At 42.1% G+C, this 24,714-nt stretch overlaps 1 protein-coding gene across 1 annotated transcript in view; it reads left to right on the top strand.

Moving 5' to 3' along the window:
• Positions 1-24,714, top strand: part of LOC106604969 (C-terminal-binding protein 1) — a 47,030-nt gene that overhangs the window by 6,491 nt on the left and 15,825 nt on the right. Inside the window, exon 2 of the mRNA XM_014200141.2 lies at positions 22,796-22,950. Within this exon, the coding sequence (XP_014055616.2) occupies positions 22,796-22,950 (155 nt within the window). The remainder of the gene's footprint in view (positions 1-22,795; positions 22,951-24,714) is intronic.

The following is a 24,714-nucleotide window of genomic DNA, read 5'->3' as shown; positions in this document are numbered from 1 at the left end:
CAAGGATGAACCAGACTTGTGGAGGTCTCCAATTTCTTTTTCTGAGGTCTTGACTGATTTCTTTTGATTTTCCCATGATGTCAAGCAAAGAGGCACTAAGTTTGAAGGTAGACCTTGAAATACATCCACAGGTACACCTCCAATTGACACAAATTATGTCAATTAGCCTATCAGAAGCTTCTAAAGCCATGATATAATTTTCAGGAATTTTCCAAGCCGCTTAAAGGCACAGTCAACTTAGTGTATGTAAACTTGTGACCCACTGGAATTGTTATATAGTGAGTTATAAGTGAAATAATCTGTCTGTAAACAATTGTTGGAAAAATTACTTATGTCATGCACAAAGTAGATGTCCTAACCGACTTGCCAAAACTATAGTTTGTTAACAAGAAATTTGTGCAGTGGTTGAAAAATGAGTTTTAATGACTCCAACCAAAGTGTGTGTAAACTTCTGACTTCAACTGTATTTACTGTAAGTCTTTGAAATGTTTGCATGTTGCGTTTATATTTTTGTTCAGTGTATACATGATAGAAGACATTAGCAGAATATTTTTTAATACCACACAAATGGCAGAATTCAGGCTACTGTGCAACTCACTATTCAGGTAGGATGCAATTTTGGAACTTCATTCATTATTATTTTAATAATTTGTTATATCATCATTATAAATGTAAATAATTGTTATTATTGTAGGCCTATTTATTATTCTAAACCAGGTCTTTAAAACATACTTTTACAAGGTACAAAAATTGAGCACTAAATGCATCAGGCCTATAGGCTTAGACTTCCACTGTATGATATTAGTATTTAAAAAAACAAAATATAAAAGAAAGAGAAGCTTAGGCCTAGCCCCAGAGAGAGATAGGGATAGCTACGACACCAACATGCATTTATTTTGTCAGATAGGCCACTGCGTCTGCTATTCCAGCCTGGTCTCAGAGCATTTCATATTATTATGTATATAAATCAGAGATTTACTATGATATGTTACATTTTGTATGGTATGTACTAATTTGTGGATGTCCATCATCCATTTCCTTTGATATGTTACGTGTTGCAATTCATATGATATGTTACGAATAGCAATTTGTGCAACATGTAATACGTTTGCAATACGTATGATATTTTACGAATTCCAATTTGTTGTGGCTAAAATTATCTAGGTGGGTAATGCTAATGTTAGCAAAGTGGTTAACTTTAGCTAGGCTAAAGGTTAGGGTTAGAGGTTAAGGTTAGGTTTCAGAGTTAGGTTAAAGGGTTAGGAGTTAGATTAAATCAAATCAAATTCTATTTGTCACATGCGCCGAATACAACAGGTTACCTTAAATGCTAACTTACAAGCCCTTAACCAACAATGCCGTTTTAAGAAAATACAAAAAAAGTAAGAGATAAGAATAACAAATAGTTCATTAAAGAGCAGCAGTAAATAACAATAGCGGAGCTATATACAGGGGCTACCGGTATGCAAATGGTGTTGATGTGAACTATGACCAGCCTTTCAAAGCATTATATAGCTACGGACGTGAGTGCTACGGGTCGGTAGTCATTTATGCAGGTTACCTTAGTGTTCTTGGGCACAGGGACTATGGTGGTATGCTTGAAACATGTTGGTATTACAGACTCAGACAGGGAGAGGTTGAAAATGTCAGTGAAGATATTTGGTACCAGTTGGTCAGTGCATGCTTGGAGTACACGTCCATGTAATCCGTCTGGCCCTGCGGCCTTGTGAATGTTGATCTGTTTAAAGGTCTTACTCACATCAGCTGCAGAGAGCGTGATCACACAGTCGCCCAAAACTGCTGATGCTCTCATGCATGTTTCAGTGTTACTTACCTCGAAGCGAGCATAGAAGTTATTTAGCTCATCTGGTAGGCTCGTGTCACTGGGCAGCTCTCGGCTGTGCTTCCCTTTGTAGTCTGATATAGTTTGTAAGCCCTGCCACATCCGACGTGCGTCAGAGCTGGTGTAGTACGATTCGATCTTAGTCATGTATTGATGCTTTGCCTGTTTGATGATTGGTCGCAGGGCATTGTGGGATTTCTTCTAAACTTCCGGGTTAGAGTCTCGCACCTTGAAAGCGGCAGCTCTACCCTTTAGTGCGAATGTTGCCTGTAATCCATGGCTTCTGGTTGGGGTATGTGCATACAGTCACTGTGGGGATGACATCATCGATGCACTTATTGATGAAGCCAGTGACTGATGTGGTGTACTCCTCAATGCCATTGGAAGAATCCTGGAACATATTTCAGTCTGTGCTAGCAAAACAGTCCTGTAGTTTAGCATCTGCTTCATCTGACCACTTTTTTATAGACCGAGTCATTGGTGCTTCCTGCTTTAATTTTTGCTTGTCAGCAGGAATCAGGAGGATAGAATTATGGTCAGATTTGCCAAATGGAGGGCGAGGGAGAGCTTTGTACGCTTCTCTGTGTGTGGAGTAAAGGTGATCTCGAGTTTTTTTCCCTCTGGTAGCACATTTAACATGCTGATAGAAATGAGGTAAAACTGATTTAAGTTTCCCTGCATTAAAGTCCCCGGCCACTAGGTGTGCCACCTCTGGATGAGCGTTTTCCTGTTTGCTTATGGCGGTATACAGCTCATTGAGTGCGGTTTTAGTGCCAGCACCAGACTGTGGTGGTATGTGGACAGCTACGAAAAATACAGATGACAACTCCCTAGGTAGATAGTGTGATCTACAGCTTATCATGAGATACTCTACCTCAGATGAGCAAAACCTCGAGACTTCCTTAGATATTGTGCATAGGCCCACATCCCGTTTCTTACCAGAGGCTGCTGTTCTATCCCGCCAGCTGTATGTTATGAATGTTGTCGTTCAGCCACGACTCTGTGAAACACACGATATTACAGTTTCTAGGCCATAGGTGCTTTCAGTTCGTCCCATTTATTTCCCAGCGATTGAATGTTAGCTAGCAGTACGGATGGCAAAGGCAGATTATCCACTCTTGCCTGATCCTCACAAGGCACCCCGCTCTCTTTCCGCAAAATCTCAGTTTCTTTCTTCAGCGAATGACGGAGATGAGGGCCTGTACGGGTGTTTGGAGTATATCCTTCCCGTCCGACTCATTAAAGAAAGATTCTTCGTCTAATTCGAGGTGAGTAATCGCTGTTCTGATGTCCAGAAGCTCTTTCCTGACATAAGAGACGTTTGCAGCAACATTATGTACAAAATAAGTTACAATGTAAAAAAACAAACAAAATAGCATGGTTGGTTAAGAACCAATAAAAAGGCAGCCATCTTCATCAAAAAAGGGTTAAGTTTCGGGTTAAGCTTAGGAGTTAGGTTAAAGGCTTGAGGTTTGGGTTAGGGGAAGGGTTAACTAACATGCTAAGTAGCTCCAAAGTAACTAAAAAGCAGTAAATAGTTGCAAAGTTGCTAATTAGCTAAAATTGTCCATGATGAGATTCAAACATGCAACCTTTGGGTTGCTAGACATTCGCGTTACCACCCGTTTTGTTTAACTGTCTCAACAGAATGAAACAAAAAACGTTTTTATAGGCTTTTTAAAGGACATGTAATTGTGGCTAATTTGGACAATATCCCTCGTTTGTTGGTGGTGGTGGCTGTGTGGGTGGACTCCCTAATGGGTTAAACAGCCAATGCATATGGTACATTTCTCAAATGTCCGATAATTTAAGATCTTCCAGGTCACTTGTCTGGGCTTTTGGCTGATAAAGAAATTGGAATAGCTGATCAATAAAATTGGCACCAATTGACCAAGGAGAAAAAAAAAATCATATTGCGAAATAATGTTTTTTTGCCTTCTCATTGGTGAAAATACCAGTAAATATAAATATATTTGACCGGTCTTGCTTATCGGTCTATGGGTTCATTTGCATAATTTAGTGGAACTAAATTGCCGTGTCTATATATTCGTTATGTATTTTATTTATCACATGCGCACAGCATACAAATGCTAAGCCTTTGAGCTGAAAATCTGTCAGACAGTACTTTTATAAGCCCAATCATTGCACCAAAATTCTAAATGCAATCGTTTGTTAAAAATAGTTATGGCCACAATTAAAAAGATACTATTTTCAGCCCTATTTCTCATGGTAGTCTAATTGATATGTGCTTCCCATTCACCATTCAAATGCATATCTTATTTTTATTTTATTTAACCTTTATTTAACTAGGCAAATTCTTATTTACAATGACGGCCTACCAAAAGGCAAAGGCCTCCTGTGGGGACGGGATTAAAACAAATAAATACATAAAAATATATAGGACAAAACACACATCACGACAAGAAAGACAACACAACACTACATAGAGACCTAAGACAAACTTTGATTTGATGTAAGACAACAACATAGCAATTCAGCAACACATGACAACACAGCATTGTAGCAATACAACATGACAACAACATGGCAGCAGCACATGGTAGCAGCACAAAACATAGTACAAATATTATTGGGCACAGACCACAGCAAAAAGGGCAAAAAGGTAGAGACAAAAATACATCACGCAAAGCAGCTACAACTGTCAGTAAGAGTGCCCATGATTGAGTCTTTGAATGAAGAGATTTCGATTAAACTGTCCAGTTTGAGTGTTTGTTGCAGCTCGTTCCAGTCGCTAGCTGCAGCGAACTGAAAAGACCAGCGGCCCAGGGATGTGTGTGCTTTGGGGACCTTTAACCGAATGTGACTGGCTGTATGTGGAGGATGAGGGCTGCAGTAGATATCTCAGATAGGGGGAGTGAAGCCTAAGAGGGTTTTATAAATTATCATCAACCAGTGGGTCTTGCGACAGGTATACAGAGATGACCAGTTTACAGAGGAGTCTAGTGTGCAGTGATGTGTCCTATAAGGAGCATTGGTGGCAAATCTGATGGCCGAATGGTAAAGAACATGTAGCCACTCAAGAGCACCCTTACCTGCCGATCTATAAATTACGTCTCCGTAATCTAGCATGGGTAGGATGGTCATCTGAATCAGGGTTAGTTTGGCAGCTGGGGTGAAAGAGAAGCGATTACGATAGAGGGAACCAAGTCTAGATTTAACTTTAGCCTGCAGCTTTGATATGTGCTGAGAGAAGGACAGTGTACCACATAGCCATAATCCCAAGTACTTGTATGAGGTGACTACTTCAAACTCTAAACCCTCAGAGGTAGTAAACACACCTGTGGGGAGAGGTGCATTCTTCTTACCAAACCACATGACCTTTGTTTTGGAGGTGTTCAGAACAAGGTTAAGGGCAGTTGGACACTAAGAAAGCTTTGTTGTAGAGCGTTTAACACAAAATCCGGGGAAGGGCCAGCTGAGTATAAGACTGTATCATCTGCATATAAAAAGATGAGAGAGCTTCCTACTGCCTGAGAGATGTTGTTGATGTAAATTGAGAAGAGCTTGGGGTACTCCCTTGGTGACAGGCAGTGGCTGAGACAGCAGATGTTCTGACTTTATACACTGCAGTCTTTGAGAGAGTTAATTAGCAAACCAGGCCAAATACCCCACAGAAACACCAATACTCCTTAGCCGGCCCCACAAGAATGGAATGGTCTACCGTATCAAAAGCTTTGGCCAAGTCAATGAAAATAGCAGCACAACATTGCTTAGAATCTCGGGCAATGGTGACATTTTACTACCTATTATGAGGCATGTTTAACCTTGCTTCAAAGTATCCTTGACCATATCCGTGGAGGCAATTATTTGATAAAGACTTCCATATGCCATTGAAACCAGTAGGCTATTTCTCTCACGTTCTATTGTTATTGCGTCTTTAGATTTCCCCTCTTTCTACATTTCTAATGGATATTTTAATCTCTGTCACTTTGATAACAGTGTTTTCCGCTAATTGTATTATGAAACTAACATTCGCCCGTAACCTACAGCCTTGTGCGCATTGCTGCGCTTATAATGTGATGAAATAAGAGTTGATCAACATTTTAAGCTAAACATTCTGATCTAATGCATCAGACTTGTTGCTTTTTAACTCTTTTTTTTTTGTAGCCTAGGCCTAGCCTACTGGTAGTATTAATTTGGGATCTATCGTTCCACAACTGTCCCAGAGTTTCTTGGGAATAGGCTATTTCTTTCTCGACAAGTTGACCAGCAGAATAGGTCATTTTTTTCTACTATGGGGCATAATAGATTGACATAGGCTAGTGATTTTTCTGTTTATTACTCGTCTTGTTGGCTGGGGAAAAGCAAATGTGTACAGCTATTCTAATTCTTCAATGCACATCGGAATTTGGTAAGAAGCCTTTCATTGCATTCTCGACTTGCATGTTTTGTTAAGATGAATTACCATTTAAACGTGATTTCTGTCATTCTGAGCACAGTGAATGGACGTCCTAATCAGGTTACGCACCTAATGCATATGGATCCGGTAAATTTCTCAAATGGCTGGTCAATTAAAATGCTGCCGGTCATATGTCAGGCACCACATTTCCATAACGGAAACCCTGGTCCGGCGCCATATACAGTGCATTCGGAAAGTATTCACACCCCATGAGTTTTTCCACATTTTGTTACGTTACAACCTTATTCTAAAATTGATTAAATTGTTTCTTTCCCCTCATCAATCTACACTCAATACCTCATAATGACAAAGCAAAAACAGATTTGACATTTTTGCAAATATATTAAAAATAAAAAACGGAAATATCACATTTACTTAAGTATTCAGACCCCTTGCTCAGTACTTTGTTAAAGCACCTTTAGCAGCAATTACAGCCTTGAGTCTTCTTGGGTATGACGCTACAAGCTTGGCACACCTGTATTTGCGGAGTTTCTCCCATTCTTCTCTGTAGATCCTCTCAAGCTCTGTCAGATTGAATGGGGAGCTTCGCTGCACAGCTATTTTCAGGTCTCTCCAGAGATGTTCGATCGGGTTCAAGTCCGCTCTCTGGCTGGGCCACTCAAGGACATTCAGAGACTTGTTCCTGAAGCCACTCTTGCGTTGTCTTGGCTGTGTGCTTCGGGTTGTTGTCCTGTTGGGAGGTGAACCTTTGCCCCAGTCTGAGGTCCTGAGCACTCTGGAGCAGATTTTCATCAAAGATCTCTCTGTACTTTGCTCTGTACATCCTTTCCTTTATCATGACTAGTCTCCCAATCCCTGCCGCTGAAAAACATCTCCACAGCATGATGCTGCCACCATAGGGATGGTATTGGCCAGGTAATGATCGGTGCCTGGTTTCCTCCAGACGGGACGCTTGTCAATCAGGCCAAAGAGTTCAATCTTGGTTTCATCAGACCCGAGAATCTTGTTTCGCATGGTCTGAGAGTCCTTTAGGTGCCTTTTGGTAAACTTCAAGCGGGCTCTCATGCCTTTTACTGAGGAGTGTCTTCCGTCTGGCCACTCTACTATAAAGGCCTGATTGATGGAGTGCTGCAGAGATGGTTGTCCTTCTGGAAGGTTCTCCCATCTCGGCAGAGGAAATCTGGCGCATGGTCACTTCCCTGACCAAGGCCCTTCTCCCCCAATTTCTCATTTTGGCTGGGCGGCCAGCTCAAAGAAGAGTCTTGGTGGTTCCAAACTTCTTCCATTTAAGAACGATGGAGGCCACTGTGTTCTTGGGGACCTTCAATGCTGCAGAAATGTTTTGGTACCCATCCCCAGATCTGTGCCTCGACACAATCCTTTCTCTGCGCTCTATGGAAAATTCCTTCGACTTGATGGCTTGGTTGTTGTTCTGACATGCACTGTCAACTGTAGGAACTTAGAAAGACAGGTGTGTGCCTTTCCAAACCATGTCTAATTAATTGAATTTACCACAATTGGACTCCAATCAAGATGTAGAAACATCTCAAGGATGATCAATGGAAACAGGATGCACCTGAGCTCAATTTCGAGTCTCATAGCAAAGGGTCTGAATACTTATGTGGATAGGGTATTTATGCTTTACATTTTTTATAATTCGCTTTGTCATTATGGGGTAGATCGATGAGGGCAAAAAATATTTATCAGTTTTAGAATACGGCTGTAACGTAACAATATGTGGAAAAAGTGAAGGGGTCTGAATACTTTCCGAAGGCACTGTATGTGGTGCCGGACCAGGGTTTATATATATGGCACCTGAGTTTCCATTCTGAAGATGTAGTGCCGGACATTTAACCGGCAGCATTTTAATTTAATTCATATATACTGTATAGTGAGTACAGTGAGCTTCCAGATGGCATCCCTAGCCGCATCCTCAGAGCATGCGCAGACCAGCTGGCTTGTGTGTTTACGGACATATTCAGTCAATCCCTATCCCAGTCTGCTGTTCCCACATGCTTCAAGAGGACCACCATTGTTCCTGTTCCCAAGAAAGCTAAGGTAACTGAGCTAAATGACTATCGCCCCATAGCACTCACTTCGGTCATCATGGAGTGCTTTGAGAGATTAGTCAAGGATCATATCACCTCCACCCTACCTGACACCCTAGACCCACTCCAATTTGCTTACCGCACCAATAGGCTCACAGACGACGCAAACACAATCACTCTGCACACTGCCCTAACCCATCTGGACAAGAGGAATACCAACAGATGAAGTCGGAAGTTTACATACACTTAGGTTGGAGTCATTAAAACTCGTTTTTTCAACCACTCCAAAATTTCTTGTTAACTTCTTGGTGACAGGGAGCAGTATTCAGAAATTCAGATGAATAACATGCCCGAATTAAACTGCCTGCTACTTGGGCCCAGAATGTAGGATATGCAGAATCTTTAAAATGGGATATAATAATTAGATGTTTGAGACATTTGAATTATGAGATTTGTTGTTTTTAATTTGTCGCCCTGCTATTTCACTGGCTGTTGAATAGTGTGTACCGCGGGTGGGACGCTAGCGTTTTTGCAACGCTATGGCGTGCATGCACCCGGCCTGCCACAGGAGTCGCTACAAAATTACGTTCCAGGATATGACCACAATGTTATTTTAGTTCCTTCATAAGTCATGATAACGTTATTGTGAAACGTGCCTTCTACGTAGCTGTGGTGTCCGCTGACAACTTACGTCCCAAGTCTTTACAGGATGTAGAAATGTGGTGTATTTTAAACAGTTAAATATGTGTATTTTTAGGTCAATCTCATAACGTTGCTAAACGTCCGAAAGTACGTCGAGAGCCCCATAAAATGCCGTTTCTGGTAACGTAACTCGTCAGTGGGTACCTATAGTACCAATAAGGCACGTAACAGTGTGATGGGACAAGGACATCCCGGACGACGCTGGGCCAATTGTGCATCACCTCATGGGTCTCCCGGTCGCGGCTGGCTGCGACAGACAGGTATCGAACCAGCATCTGAAGCAACGCAGCTTGCACTGCAGTATCTTAGACCACTGCGCCACTCGGGAGGCCCCTTAAGACACGTAATTTAATCTACCCTGAACATATACACAGTATCCTGTCGGTTGGTGTCCACTGACGAAATATGCAAAATTCCAGAAAATTCTCTTTTTTTTTTACTTAAACTGTTTCACAACAGATTCGTAAACAAAATCACAGCAATAAGCTCACAAAATAACAAGTCAGTAAAAACATGAACACTGCACTCCAATCAAGAACTGTAAAACTGCTTAAAGCTAAAAGTGAATAACTATGTTATGTTTATTCAGTTGCTGCTGCTCCATCCTCATCCACTGTCGCTTCCTCGACCTGCTCCTGGAAGTCACAATAACAGATATTGGTTATTATTTTCCATAAACTAATGCCGGTTTAACATCGACTCCCTACTACATTCCTTTCATACTAGCACAATCATTTACCAATACTGACCGACTGGATTAAAGTGAAGCAAAAAAATTTAAAAAACAATCTGTTATTTTTAATCATACCTTTCTCTTACTCTTGAGCCGAGCTGGTGCATGTTTGAGAGCGTCTGCTATTTTGTCATCTACCTCTTGGCAGGTAGCCTTGGGGTGTGCTTTCAGGGACGCTCCTATGTTGTGAAAAATAATTGAAATGGTACATTCCATGTCATATCATTACTTTTGTCCCTCATAGGCAGTTTTGGCCATGAGACCCCTCTCCTTCACTTTTCCTTTGTCCTCTCGCCAATCTTAACAGGTGGTAGGATTTCACATTTAGTTTGTAACTGCCTTTTTACTGATTTAATTCATTTGAAATGTTAATAAATACACATTTGACTTACCATCACTTGACCAATAATACTATCTACTAAATAATAATAAATAACAATCTAAACTTGTGCATTTACTTACTTGTGACAGCATCATAGATTGATAGCTCATTAAAGGCCCTCTTCCCCTTCCTGCCCTTCAAGGAGTAGCCTGTCCACAGCCCCTCTGTTCCAATTTTTCTCATCATTCGTCTGATTCCTGAGCCCAGGTCCAGGCCACAGCAGAGGGTCAGGTATCGGATCTGAATTTTTTTTAAACTATATTTAAAAAAATCCCACTCATTTGTGTGTTCCTCAGCTAAAACAGCTGGCCATAAAGTTCTGATTGATAGTAATGAGAAATCATTTTTGTAGTGTATCATGTAATCATGGGCTAAAACTTGTGTAAACAGGCAGAGGGCTAATTGTTTCTTCTTAAGATAAGTTAAGTGTTAATTGGGAAATCAATCCAAACACTAAATAGGCATATGGCATATATGACAACTGCATTTCGTTGACATTAAGATATTTAGATTCAATAATATTGCAGGTTGCAATCTTCTCTCAAATCTGGACGCATTCAAGTGGCTCTTGATAAACAGCTAACTTATTTTTGTCAATTGCTGTTAAAATACTTGATGTAGATTTCCCATTTTTTACAAACAGATACATTTTAAATGGCCATCCTTACCATTTTCTTTCGATAGTGGGAGTCTAAGTGTTTCACAGATATCCTTCAGTTCCTCATTTGTTTCTGCAGGGTTTTGCAGCATTTCAAGTTGCCCCAAGGATTCCGACTCCTTTGGCTGCCGGGCCTCTATAACTTGGTTCAGAACAGTCTTGAACTCTGTACGGATCATCTCCAGTGTCACCATTATCCTCATCTCCACTGCTTGAAGATCTGCAAAATAATAAAAGACTCAACAGTTTAGCTGCAAGCAGCGTGATGAAAGAAGCCATGAGTACCAGGCAGGACATGTATCAAGGCCATGTGAAATACTTCGATCAAAATATCCACCCTTCATATATATTAGTAGTATTGATAACCATATAGCTGCTGACAGCCATACAATTTGGAATTGATGTTGATAATACAAGAGAAGCAACATTTTGTAACATATAGGCTAACATAATATACCTTTAATGTATCCAGCGAGCATCTCAGAAGCCACATGCTCATCAAGAAGGGATGGCAGCTCTTGGTCTAAAATATAAGTATAAAAATTATGCTGTTATTTAAACTTTCTACATTTACGACTTCAAGATCTGTAAGGGCTGTCTGAAGAGAGAGTGGACCAAAACACAGCGGCGTTAGTGTTCATCATATTTAATTATAAAATGGAACACTACACAAATACAAAATAAGAACCTGACAGCCAACAGTCCTGTCAGGTGAAACACTGAACAGAAACAATTACCCACAAAACCCCAACGGAAAAACATGCACTTATGTGTGACTCCCAATCAACCACAACGAACTTCAGCTGTGCCTGATTGGGAGCCACACACACACGGCCCAAAACAAAGAAATACAAAAACATAGAAAAAGAACACAGAACGCCCACCCAGTGTAACACCCTGGCCTAACCAAAATAAAGAACAAAAAACCCCTCTCTATGGCCAGGGCGTTACAAGATCAATATCTTGATGGCTAAAAAAAACTGATTCTGATGCTCTGTCTTGACCAGCTTCTTCCTGGCTACCACTTGGACTAACTGAGAAAACAGAAGGAAAAAAATTAAGACATACTTTGCATGCTTTTGAAACTGGCACAGAACCAAAAGTGAAAGGATGTCAGTCAGGAGCTCAGTGGGAAGGTTAATGAATCCCAACAAAAATAAATGGTAAGCATATTTTTTTTGTTTTAAATAATGCTTTTAGTTTGATGGCAAATACATACAGATATTTACAAACATGGCATCACACTTGTGTTTTACCCAAGAAGAATATGGTGATTTCACTACTGTTGTAAATACAAGTTTCACCCATACACAGCACCACAAGTATTTGGAAAGTTTTAACAGTATGCACAAAGTAGAAATAAGACTTGAAATAACCTAATATGCAAAAATGTGATGGTAATTGTATTCTATTGAGTGGCTTTAAAAGGTTTGTAAAGCTATAATACTTCATACAATTCAATTGTTTACCCTAACAAACTACAACCAGACACATACTGTCGCTCTGGCTTGAGGTGGCACATGGCCTCAAGTCCTCTGCATCTGCAACTTCAGAGAATATCACAGATGTCAAACCGTTACCACATTTACAGTACACACTTAACAGATTTCCCTGTTCATCCCATACAGTTGGTGGGAACAGAACTTTTAGAAAGTAGGCTTGTTTATCAGACTTGAAACATTATGTACCTTGAACCTTGAAGTTGCTAATAAAAGAAAATAAAGAACTGTTACACTTTGGTAATGTGACTAATAATCAAGTATGTCAAGATCAGATGGGTGTGATAATTTCTTGTCATATCAACTGTCATTAGGTTATGATTTCATGCCGTCTCAATTTAAGACTAGTACTTGCATTAACTGTAAGATTTTCTTCACCCACATACTTGAATGTGTGTCAAACTTCCCATGAACTTGCTGATTATACATTTAATGACCTGGTAGCCTAATGCAGGATCCTACCACTAGGGGCTGGTGGAAGCTGGGGCACTGGAAGCTGGGCTTGTCTGGGTTCATTTGTCTTTTTCTGGAGTGCTTCACTTCCATCATCATCTTCCGAAGCACAATACAAAAAATTGGAATTTATTTAATCTACTTCCTGATGCATGTAATACAAACAATGGAATAAGAGTAGTCAAGAAATCCTCACCAGGTGGCTCCACACAGAATCTGATTGGTTTAGTCACCGCCCTCTTCGCTGTTTCCTTGTCAGATTCAACATTGGAGGTGTCAACCCCCCGTTTGGCTCGTTGCTCCGCCACAGAGTAATTGTCTGTACATGCAATAAACATAGTCATAAATACTTTCCTATTAACACTGGCAAAACAGGGTATTGAGTATTTGTAATTCACATAGTAATACTTTCAACAAATAAATATAGTACTTAAGAGGGGGAAGTTCCTGACTCTACTGACCAGGAGTGGGTTGCACCAGTTTGACACAAATAAGGTGTAAGAGATAAGTTGGGCCTACCTACGCCCGACATAATGATTTAGAAAATTGAACAAGATGTGACATGAAACACTTACCTTGGAAACTAGTTATAGATTTATACTATACGTCTACTCCACATTACACTTCATTTTTACACCCTGGCGTAGCAAAAGCTATTACTTACAACCAGGTGGTTTACGCCTGGCTTAGAACATATTCTACGTTGGAACTAGCCTTACGTATAGGAGTGTGTTCAACTGATGCAACTTTCTCCAGAGCCACACAACCATGAATACATTGCAATATAAACGGGAGTGGATGGATACAGTAAAATATTATTTTACCAGTGGATGAAAAGATGGAAATTCTGTACTTCTCCCATAATATTTTGTCAGGCCGGTCTCCTCTCTTAATCACTGTTGCGCTGGCATTTCTTGGCCAGTAGCAACACAGAACCTGCAAGATATGAGACACTGCTTAAAGTTAACTATTTATCCATCCCTTTGCCTGAAAAGGGTAAACCATTTAACTGATCAACTTACCCCATCTCTCTTCTCCACCCACTGCTCTGGTACAACTTCAACAGTGTTCTCTTTTACAAAATGTACAACATAACGCTGTGTGCCCTGTGCAGAACAACAAAACACCAATTCCACACTGTTCAGTCTCTTGATTTACCAGCCAAGATAGTTTGCAAAACTAATACAGCTTGTGAACTTGGCTGTAGCTAAATGGGGCTTGCTACAGGCTGTGCAAGATGGTAAGCACAACACGAGTGCCATGGTCCTCAAGTATAGTATCTTGCTTAACAAGACTGCTCTTTTCAATGAGATGCATTTGTGTGCTCCTCGTAGTGGTGCAGAAAGTCCAATACAGTCTTGAGTCACAAGGACTCAGCGTGTAAGATTCCAGATGCTGAAACACCCTGCAGAGGTAAGTATCAGAGGCATCTTCTTGGCTCACTACCTCACAGCATGACCTATCATTAAGTATGTAGGCATTGTTTGGCCGTCTCATTTTGATGACCTGTTGGCGGGGAGAAGCTCTAACTCTGCGTTCTTGCACTCTTTTACAAATTTGCACAAGTGGCCGCCTCCCTGAACGGACCATCTTCTTTAGTTGTTGCAAGTAGTTCTCAAACTTGAAAGCGCTACAGTTGTCAAGGCAGCCATGTTCTTCAGCATCAGCAGTGAGGTGTAGAAGGGAGTGAACATTATACACGAGAAATGTGTCTCCATACAAAACCCTTCCCTGCTCCACAAAGAAGTTCAGTAAAGCATGAGCATAGGCACTGTGGAATGAAGAAAGTTGAGGAGAAACCAAAATGCACATGGCAACACTGAAGGCCATGAAGTGTGTGTACTGTTCTTTAGACAATATTCTTCTCAGCACTACTTTCCCAGTATAGAGTAGAAACTGTCTGAATTCTGTCGCCTTCCAATGGTCAAGGTCATCCAATCCCCGTGGTTTGCAAGCAAAGCAGTCTGGAATTTAATCCTTTAGTCGGTTTAGTTGTTGACTTACCTCCTTGACTTGCACCAACGACAACCTGGCCCCCGTCTTTCCCCTAGTCCACATCATCAAGAGCTTCTGGGTTACTCCGAGGCAACAAAGGTGCATATAGTCAATTGGGAATGACTTCACCATATCAATGGGGAGGATGCAAAAAGGAAAGGTTTTCCCTTCATGGTGATGTTCTGGCTGTACCAATTCCCTAAAGGATTTGTCAGTTCTGAGACACAGGTTTTTTACCTGCGGGTACGTCATCCTCCCATCATACCTGCCTTTTTGTGTGCAACTGCCACAGCCATAGTAGCCAGAAAACATCTTTATGCATTTTACCATAGCTTTTGCAGGTGCATCACATGTTACAGAACAAACCTTCATTTGGAGTGTTGTGTCTCCCCACTTCAAGCCGGTCTGCATCAACTCTTTAAGCTCCAGCAAAGTGTCATTGAGGAATTCCTGGGAGCTTGGTTTCGATGATGCCATTGCAAGTAACAGAGGAAACACTGTGGGTGGTGATAGATTGATGGAGCACACAAGTGGCCATAACGACATATTAGTCCTTTTGAACAAAGGGAGACCATCTAGATTAAGGGATATTACTAAAACATTCAAATCTCCAACAACAGATTGAGGATAGATGCTTAGATGTTTCACTAACTCCACCTTCACTTTAAACCTGACAAACTCCACATTAGACTTGACTTCAACAAAAACATTGGTCTTTTCTAGGAGAGTTTTAGCAGTGGAAGGCAAATCTGGGTGACCATTAGACTGCAGCATCTTCAGAAGTGCATCAACAGCATTGTGTTTCACTTGGAAATCACTTATTCAGGTTGCCAGGTCCTCTCTGAAGGTAGAAACTTTTTCAGCATCTTCAAAGTCAGAGTCAGTTGTCTCCTGAATTGCACAACCAGCATTGGCTTCAGTCTCTGAATCTATGTTACTGTGTGATGGCAGTCTTGGCTTAGTACCACCTACTACCTCATGTTCATACATTTACATTTACATTACATTTAAGTCATTTAGCAGATGCTCTTATCCAGAGCGACTTACAAATTGGTGCATTCACCTTATGATATCCAGTGGAACAACCACTTTACAATAGTGCATCTAAATCTTTTAAGGGGGGGGGTTAGAAGGATTACTTTATCCTATCCTAGGTATTCCTTAAAGAGGTGGGGTTTCAGGTGTCTCCGGAAGGTGGTGATTGACTCCGCTGTCCTGGCGTCGTGAGGGAGCTTGTTCCACCATTGGGGTGCCAGAGCAGCGAACAGTTTTGACTGGGCTGAGCGGGAACTGTGCTTCCTCAGAGGTAGGGGGGCCAGCAGGCCAGAGGTGGATGAACGCAGTGCCCTTGTTTGGGTGTAGGGCCTGATCAGAGCCTGAAGGTATGGAGATGCCCTTCCCTTCACAGCTCCGTAGGCAATCACCATGGTCTTGTAGCGGATACGAGCTTCAACTGGAAGCCAGTGGAGAGAGCGGAGGAGCGGGGTGACGTGAGAGAACTTGGGAAGGTTGAACACCAGATGGGCTGCGGCGTTCTGGATGAGTTGTAGGGGTTTAATGGCACAGGCAGGGAGCCCAGCCAACAGCGAGTTGCAGTAATCCAGACGGGAGATGACAAGTGCCTGGATTAGGACCTGCGCCGCTTCCTGTGTGAGGCAGGGTCGTACTCTGCGAATGTTGTAGAGCATGAACCTACAGGATCGGGTCACCGCCTTGATGTTAGTGGAGAACGACAGGGTGTTGTCCAGGATCACGCCAAGGTTCTTAGCACTCTGGGAGGAGGACACAAGGGAGTTGTCAACCGTGATGGCAAGATCATGGAACGGGCAGTCCTTCCCCGGGAGGAAGAGCAGCTCCGTCTTGCCGAGGTTCAGCTTGAGGTGGTGATCCGTCATCCACACTGATATGTCTGACAGACATGCAGAGATGCGATTCGCCGCCTGGTTATCAGAAGGGGGAAAGGAGAAGATTAATTGTGTGTCGTCTGCATAGCAATGATACGAGAGACCATGTGAGGATATGACAGAGCCAAGTGACTTGGTGTATAGCGAGAATAGGAGAGGGCCTAGAACAGAGCCCTGGGGGACACCAGTGGTGAGAGCGCATGGTGCGGAGACAGATTCTCGCCACGCCACCTGGTAGAAGCAACCTGTCAGGTAGGACGCAATCCAAGCGTGGGCCGCGCCGGAGATGCCCAACTCAGAGAGGGTGGAGAGGAGGATCTGATGGTTCACAGTATCAAAGGCAGCAGATAGGTCTAGAAGGATGAGAGCAGAGGAGAGAGAGTTAGCTTTAGCAGTGCGGAGAGCCTCCGTGACACAGAGAAGAGCAGTCTCAGTTGAATGCCCAGTCTTGAAACCTGACTGATTAGGATCAAGAAGGTCATTCTGAGAGAGATAGCAGGAGAGCTGGCCAAGGACGGCACGTTCAAGATGTTCACCATCTGACTCTTCCTCAGCGTGTGTTGGCAGTCTTGGAGGAGTACCACCTACTGCCTCAAGCTCACCATCTGACTCTTCCTCAGCATGTGTTGGCAGTCTTGGAGGAGTAACTTCCACTGCCTCAACTTCACTATCTGACTCACTTTTTCTGTCAGATTCAGTAGGACTGAATCTGACAGCAAACTGACTCACTCTTCGTGTCAGACTGGCTGATGAGACTAGATCCACTTTCATTGTCATTGTCTTCATTCTCTACCCTTTTTTTCTTAAGGGTGGTTTTCTCCCTTGACAATTTATTTCAGTATTCTCTCTTTCTTGAAGTACTTGACATCCGTGTTACACCAGCGGATTTAACAGTCTGAAAAATTTTTAAAAATGATATTGCAAAGCCTCTACACATATACAGTACAAAATGAAATTGTACTGCCTTACTTGTCCATTTAAAATGAATAACCAGTTAGACAACACATAGGTTTACCTTTTTTGAAGACATTTTCAATCTTCAGAACACTACGTAAAGAAACAGAAAGAACATTAATCTCTACTATGCAAGACGTTATCCATAATATCCATCTTGAATCATAACTTAACTTCTTTTGGATAGGGGTCAGTATTTTCACGGCCGGATAAAAAACGTACCCGATTTAATCTGGTTACTACTCCTGCCCAGAAACTACAATATGCATATAATTAGTAGATTTGGATAGAAAATACTCTAAAGTTTCTAAAACTGTTTGAATGGTGTCTGTGAGTATAACAGAACTCATATGGCAGGCAAAAACCTGAGAAGATTCCATGCAGGAAGTGGAAATCTGATTTGTGGAATCACCTTCAACACTTTGCCTATGAAACACACCGTGAGTTGGGATTCATTTAGCACTTCCTAAGGCTTCCAGTAGATGTCAACAGTCTTTACAAAGTGGTTTGAGTCTTCTCTGGTAAAAACTGACCGAACGAGAGGCCTGGAAAGTTGGTCATAGGGGGAGGGCCATTACTACTATGATGCGGGCGCCCGTGGGTACCCTTTCGTTCCGAAACGTTTAGTAAGACAATGCAATCGTCCGCCTTGAATATTATTGAAGCTCTGATTGAAAAAGGCCCTAAAGATTTATGTTATACAACGTTTGACATGTTTGAACGAACGTAAATATATATTTTTTGCACATTCATGACAAGTCCTGCGCGCCTCGTACATTATGAGGAGCCTTCGGAACGCGCTAACAAGAAGGAGCTATTGGGACATAAATTATTAACTTTTTCGAACAAAACTACATTTGTTGTGGACCTGGGAATCCTGTAAGTGCCTTCTGATGAAGATAATCAAAGGTAAGGGAATATTTACAATAGTATATTTGATTTTAGATGGTTCCAAGATGGCGCTAACCTGTATCGCCTAGCCTATTTTTCTGAGCATAGCACCTCGTTTATTGCAAAGTGTGATTTCCCAGTAAAGTTATTTTTAAATCTGGCAATGTGGTTGCATTCACGAGATGTTAATCTATAATTCTTTGAATGACAATATTACATTTTAACAATGTTTTCTAATAGTAATTTTGTAAATTGTAGCACTGATTCACCGGAAGCATTTCAGGGAAAATATTTTCTGAACGTCACGCGCCGATGTAAAATGCTGTTTTTATATATAAATATGAACTTTATCGAACAAAAAATGCATGTATTGTGTAACATGATGTCCTAGGAGTGTCATCTGATGAAGATTGTCAAAGGTTAGTGCTGCATTTAGCTGTGTTTTGAGTATTTGTGATGCATGCTAGTTGCTTTGAAAATGGCAGTGTGATTATTTCTGGCTTCGTACTCTCCTAACATAATCTAATGTTTTGCTTTTGCTGTAAAGCCTTTTTGAAATCGGACAACGTGGTTCGATTCAGGAGAGGTGTGTCTATAAAATGGTGTAAAATAGTCATATGTTTGAGAAATTGAAGTTATAGCATTTATGAGGTATTTGTATTTCGCGCGACGGGATTCCACTGGCTGTTGACTAGGGTGGGACACAAACGTCCCAGGTTCCCAGAGAGGTTAACGAGAGTCTTATCTTTCAAATGGTGTAAAATAGTCCTATGTTTGAGGACTTTGAATTATGACATTTTGTGGTTTTAAATTTGGCGCTCTGATTTGTCACTGGCTGTTGAATAGTGTGGGACGATTTCGTCCCACGTACCCTAGAGAGGTTAATTAGCTAACTGGCAAGCTTCCTCGCTAGTTAGATAGCCTGACATCATCAAAATGTCTTTATCTGGGGAGCTGGGAGTACACTAACTTACTTGGTTTACATAGTACACACTGGATAACTTACCTTTCGTAAAAACTTCCAAGAGGTGAACTGTGTTCGGTCAGTCGGAGTCGATGGCGTCTTCGCTGTTCAGCTGTGTTGTTTAGTACCGTAGGTGTTTCTTTCTGGCTCCAGCCTCAGTATTGTTAGTTGCCACACCCACTTTGATATTTGCAATGACGGATAATGGCGTAAAAAAGAATATTCAGGATGAACCGTCGTCAGGCCACCACTACTGCTAGCTGCTTTATAATGATTTGTACAAATTATTATTATTGTTATAGGCTACATTCATAAATTAATATAATAAAACAATATTATTTGTAGGTATCGTTCCCTCTTCCATAGGCCTATACTGAGGTCAAAATTACATCATGAATTTCCATACATTTATTAAATCGGTAGAATTATGGAAAAATAAATTGCAGAGGGGAAGAGCTGGATCCACTTCCTTTACTCCAAGCACAAGTATGCTGGCCCCAATATCTTGGGATCTAAAGTACTTATTTAGAACGTAACAAATGTTCCTACACAATTAGAAAGACAACGTTACAAGTGTACCACCACTTGACTTACAGACGACGTTCCAAAATGTATTTCTATTATTCCGATTGTAACGTTATATGAAGACAAAAACCATAGCTCTAATGTAACCTTATGAAATGTTCCTAGGATATCTCCAAAATAACATGATATTCAAAACCTTTCATCGACTACCAAGGAACATTTTTAAAGTTCCCATGATGTCTGTATAGCGACCGGATATTTATAACCTCTATAATACTTATTAGAAACGTTATGAATGTGCCTATAATGTCCCAAACGGGCTATGACATTCAGTACCTCTGGAAGACTTAAGGGGAATGTTACAAATGTCTCAGTTACGTTGCTTGTTACCTGGGTGGCTAAGGTGTATGTAAACTTCCGACATCAACTGTATGTAAGAATGCTGTTCATCGATTACAGCTCAGCATTTAACACCATAGTACCCTCCAAATTCATCATTAAGCTCGAGACCCTGGGTCTCAACCCCGCCCTGTGCAGCTGGGTCCTGGACTTTCTGACGGGCCGCCCCCAGGTGGTGACGATAGGAAACAACATCTCCAACCCGCTGATCCTCAACACTGGAGCCCCACATGGGTGTGTTCTCAGCCCTCTCCTGTACTCCCTGTTCACCCATGACTGCGTGGCCAAGCACGCCTCCAACTCAATCATCAAGTTTGCATACGACACAACAGTAGTAGGCTTGATTACCAATGATGACGAGACAGCCTACAGGGAGGAGGTGAGGGCTCTGTGAGTGTGGTGTCTGGAAAACAACCTCTCACTCAACATCAACAAAACAAAGGAGATGATCATGGAATTCAGGAAACAGCAGAGGGAGCACCCCCCTATCCACATCGATGGGACAGTAGTGGAGAAGGTGGAAAGTTTTAAGTTCCTTGGCATACACATCACGGACAAACTGAAACGGTCCACCTACACAGACAGCGTGGTGAAGAAGGCGCAACAGCGCCTCTTCAACCTCAGGAGGCTGAAGAAATTTGGCTTGACACCGAAAACACTCAAACTTTTACAGATGCACAATCGAGCATCCTGTCGGGCTGTATCACCGCCTGGTACGGCAACTGCTTCGCCCACACCTGTTGCTGACAGGTGTATACAATTCGAGCACACAGCCAATTCGAGCACAAATCTCCATAGAGAAACATTGGCAGTAGAATGGCCTCACTGATGAGCTCAGTGACTTTCAACGTGGTACCGTCATAGGATGCCACCATTTGAACAGGTCAGTTTGAAAAATTTCTGTGGTAGGCCACACAAGCTCACAGAACGGACCACCGAGTGCTGAAGCATGTAGTGTGTAAAAATCGCCTGTCCTTGGTTGCAACACTCACTTTCAAACCGCCTCTGGAAGCAACGTCAGCGCAAGAACTGTTCGTTGGGAGCTTCATGAAATAGCACGTCCAACAGACGAATCTGGGTTTGGCGGATGCCAGGAGAACGCTACCTGCCCCAATGTATAGTGCCAACTATAAAGTATGGTGGAGGAGGAATAATGGTCTGGGGCTGTTTTTTGTGGTTCGGGCTAGGCCCCTTAGTTCCAGTGAAGGGAAATCTTAATGCTACAACATACAATGACATTCTAGACGATTCTGTGCTTCCAACATTGTGGCAACAGTTTAGGGAAGGCCCTTTCCTGTTTCACCATGACAATGCCCCCATGCACAAAGCGAGGTCCATACAGAAATGGTTTCCAAGATCGGAGTGGAAGAACTTGAGTGGCTTGCACAGAGCCCTGACCTCAACCCAATCTAACACCTTTGGGATGAATTAGAACACCGACCTCACTAATGCTATTGTGGCTGAATGGAAGCAAGTCCCTTCAGCAATGTTCCAACATCTAGTGGAAAGCCTTCCCAAAACAGTGTGCCTCTCGAGTGGCGCAGTGTTCTAAGGCACTGCATCACAGTGCTTGAGGCGTCACTACAGACCCGGATTCAATCCCGGACTGTGTCATTGCTGGAGACCCATGAGGTGGCAGGGGAGGGTTTGGCCGGCTGGGATGTCCTTGTCCCATCACACTCTAGCAACAACTGCGGCGGGCTGGGCGCATGCACTCTGACACATTGTACAGTGTTTCCTCTGACACGTTGGTGCGGCTGGCATTTGGGTTAAGGGAGCAGTGTGGGAGGAGGTGAGCAGTGCGGCTTGGCAGGGTCGTGTTTTGTAGGACGCATGGCTCCCGACCTTCGTCTCTCCTGAGTCCATACGGGAGTTGCAGTGATGAGACAGGATTGTAACTACCAATTGGGAAGAAAAGGGGTAAACATTATAAAAGAGGAGACTGTTATAGCAGTAAAGTGGTGACCAACTCCATATTAAAGGCCATGATTTTGGAATTAGATGTTCGAGTAGGTGTCCACATACTTTTGATCATGTAGTGTATGTTTCCAAACACTTCTACATTAATGTGGATGCTACCATGATTACGGAAAGTCCTGAATGAATCATCAATATTGAATAGTGAGAAAATTACAGACACTCAAATATCATACCCCCATGACCTGCTAACCTCTCACCATTATAATAGCAGGGGTTAGCATTTTTGGGGGGGTATGATATTTGTGCGTCACTGTCAGTAGTACGCATTTGCATTCCGAAACGGTATTGTATTTTGAAATTTGTGAAAGGCAAATTCACAGCCACAACTAACCATAGGGGTTCTTAATGTTTTGTATACTCAGTGTATATGCTCATAAACACAACTGCAATTTTCCCACACAACAATGCCAAATTCACAACCCATACCAGTAGAATACGATGTCAAATACAGTATGTTTTACCCATGCACTCTCTCTGTCTGCAGGCATTCGGCCGCCTATCATGAACGGGCCCATGAACCCACGGCCCCTGGTGGCCCTGCTGGACGGGCGTGACTGCACCATAGAGATGCCAATCCTAAAAGACGTGGCCACTGTGGCCTTCTGTGATGCCCAGTCCACCCAGGAGATCCATGAGAAGGTGCTGCCCTGCCTCTCCATGCCAAATTATTATCTGTCTGCTCAGCTTCATTTACATTCTACCTCTCAAGTTAATTCAAAAAAGACTCCCTGGCCTAAAACCAGTATTTGTTGACCATACTATAAGCAAGACCTTGTGCTGCTAAACAAGCTTGTTAACATACCGTAACTAACGATGTCCTAAAAACAATAGCCAGGCTGTTAAGACCATCTCTCTCTCTCTCTCTTTCTCAATACACTTTTAGATTTGTGTATTGTATTGTGAATTGTTAGAAACTACTGAACTGTTGGAGCTAGGAACACAACCATTTCGCTACACCCGCAATAACATCTGCTAAATATGTGTATGTGACCAATACAATTTGATTTGATTTGAAAGATTAGCTACTACTACAAGAGCCCAATGGAGAGCCCATGTCAGGGCCTTTGGAGTTAATACAGTTTGCTTTGAATTCTGATGACACATTAGTTAAAAGTGGTCTATTTCTATTATTTATTTTTATTTTACATTTTTTCACCTTTATTTAACCAGGTAGGCAAGTTGAGAACAAGTTCAGGTCGACACATATAACAACACAGAGTTACACATGGAGTAAAACAAACATACAGTCAATAATGCAGTAGAAAAAGAAGTCTACATACAATGTGAGCAAATGAGGTGAGATAAGGGTGGTAAAGGCAATAAATAGGCCATGGTGGCGAAGTAAATACAATGTAGCAATTAAAACACTGGAATGGTAGATTTGACAGTAGATGAGTGTGCAAAGTAGAAATACTGGGGTGCAAAGGAGCAAAATCAATAAATAAATAAATACAGTAGGGGAAGAGGTAGTTGTTTGGGCTATTTATAGATGGGCTATGTACAGGTGCAGTGATCTGTGAGCTGCTCTGACAGCTGGTGCTTAAAGCTAGTGAGGGAGATAAGTGTTTCCAGTTTCAGAGATTTTTGTAGTTCGTTCCAGTCATTGGCAGCAGAGAACTGGAAGGAGAGTCGGCCAAAGGAGGAATTGGCTTTGGGGGTGACAAGTGAGATATACCTGCTGGAACGCATGCTACGGCTGGGTGCAGCTATGGTGATCAGCGAGCAGAGATAAGGCGGGACTTTACCTCTTGTAGATGACCTGGAGCCAGCGGGTTTGGCGACGAGTACGAAGCGAGGGTCAGCCAACGAGAGCGTACAGGTCGCAGTGGTTGGTAGTATATGGGACTTTGGTGACAAAACGGATGGCACTGTGATAGACTGCATCCAATTTGTTGAGTAGGGTGTTGGAGGCTATTTTGTAAATGACATCGCCAAAGTCGAGGATAGGTAAGATGGTCAGTTATACGAGGGTATGTTTGGCAGCATGAGTGAAGGATGCTTTGTTGCTAAATAAGAAGCCAATTCTAGATTTAGATTGGAGATGGAGATGTTTTATGTGAGTCTGGAAGGAGAGTTTACAGTCTAACCAGACACCTAGGTATTTGTAGTTGTCCACATATTCTAAGTCAGAACCGTCCAGAGTAGTGATGCTGGACGGGCGGGCATTTGCAGGCAGCGATCGGTTGAAGAGCATTAATTTAGTTTTACTTGTATTTAAGAGCAGTTGTAGGCCACGGAAGGAGAGTTGTATGGCATTGAAGCTCGCCTGGAGGGTTGTTAACCTGTTAGGGCTAGGGGGCAGTATTGACACGGCTGGATAAAAAACATACCCGATTTAATCTGGTTACCACTCCTACCCAGTAACTAGAATATGCATATAATTATTACATATGGATAGAAAAC

The sequence above is a fragment of the Salmo salar genome, chromosome ssa05, assembly GCF_905237065.1.
Source record: "Salmo salar chromosome ssa05, Ssal_v3.1, whole genome shotgun sequence".
NCBI lineage: Eukaryota > Metazoa > Chordata > Actinopteri > Salmoniformes > Salmonidae > Salmo > Salmo salar.
Note: the sequence above shows the minus strand (reverse complement) of the source record. Positions and strands in the feature narration are given on the sequence as shown.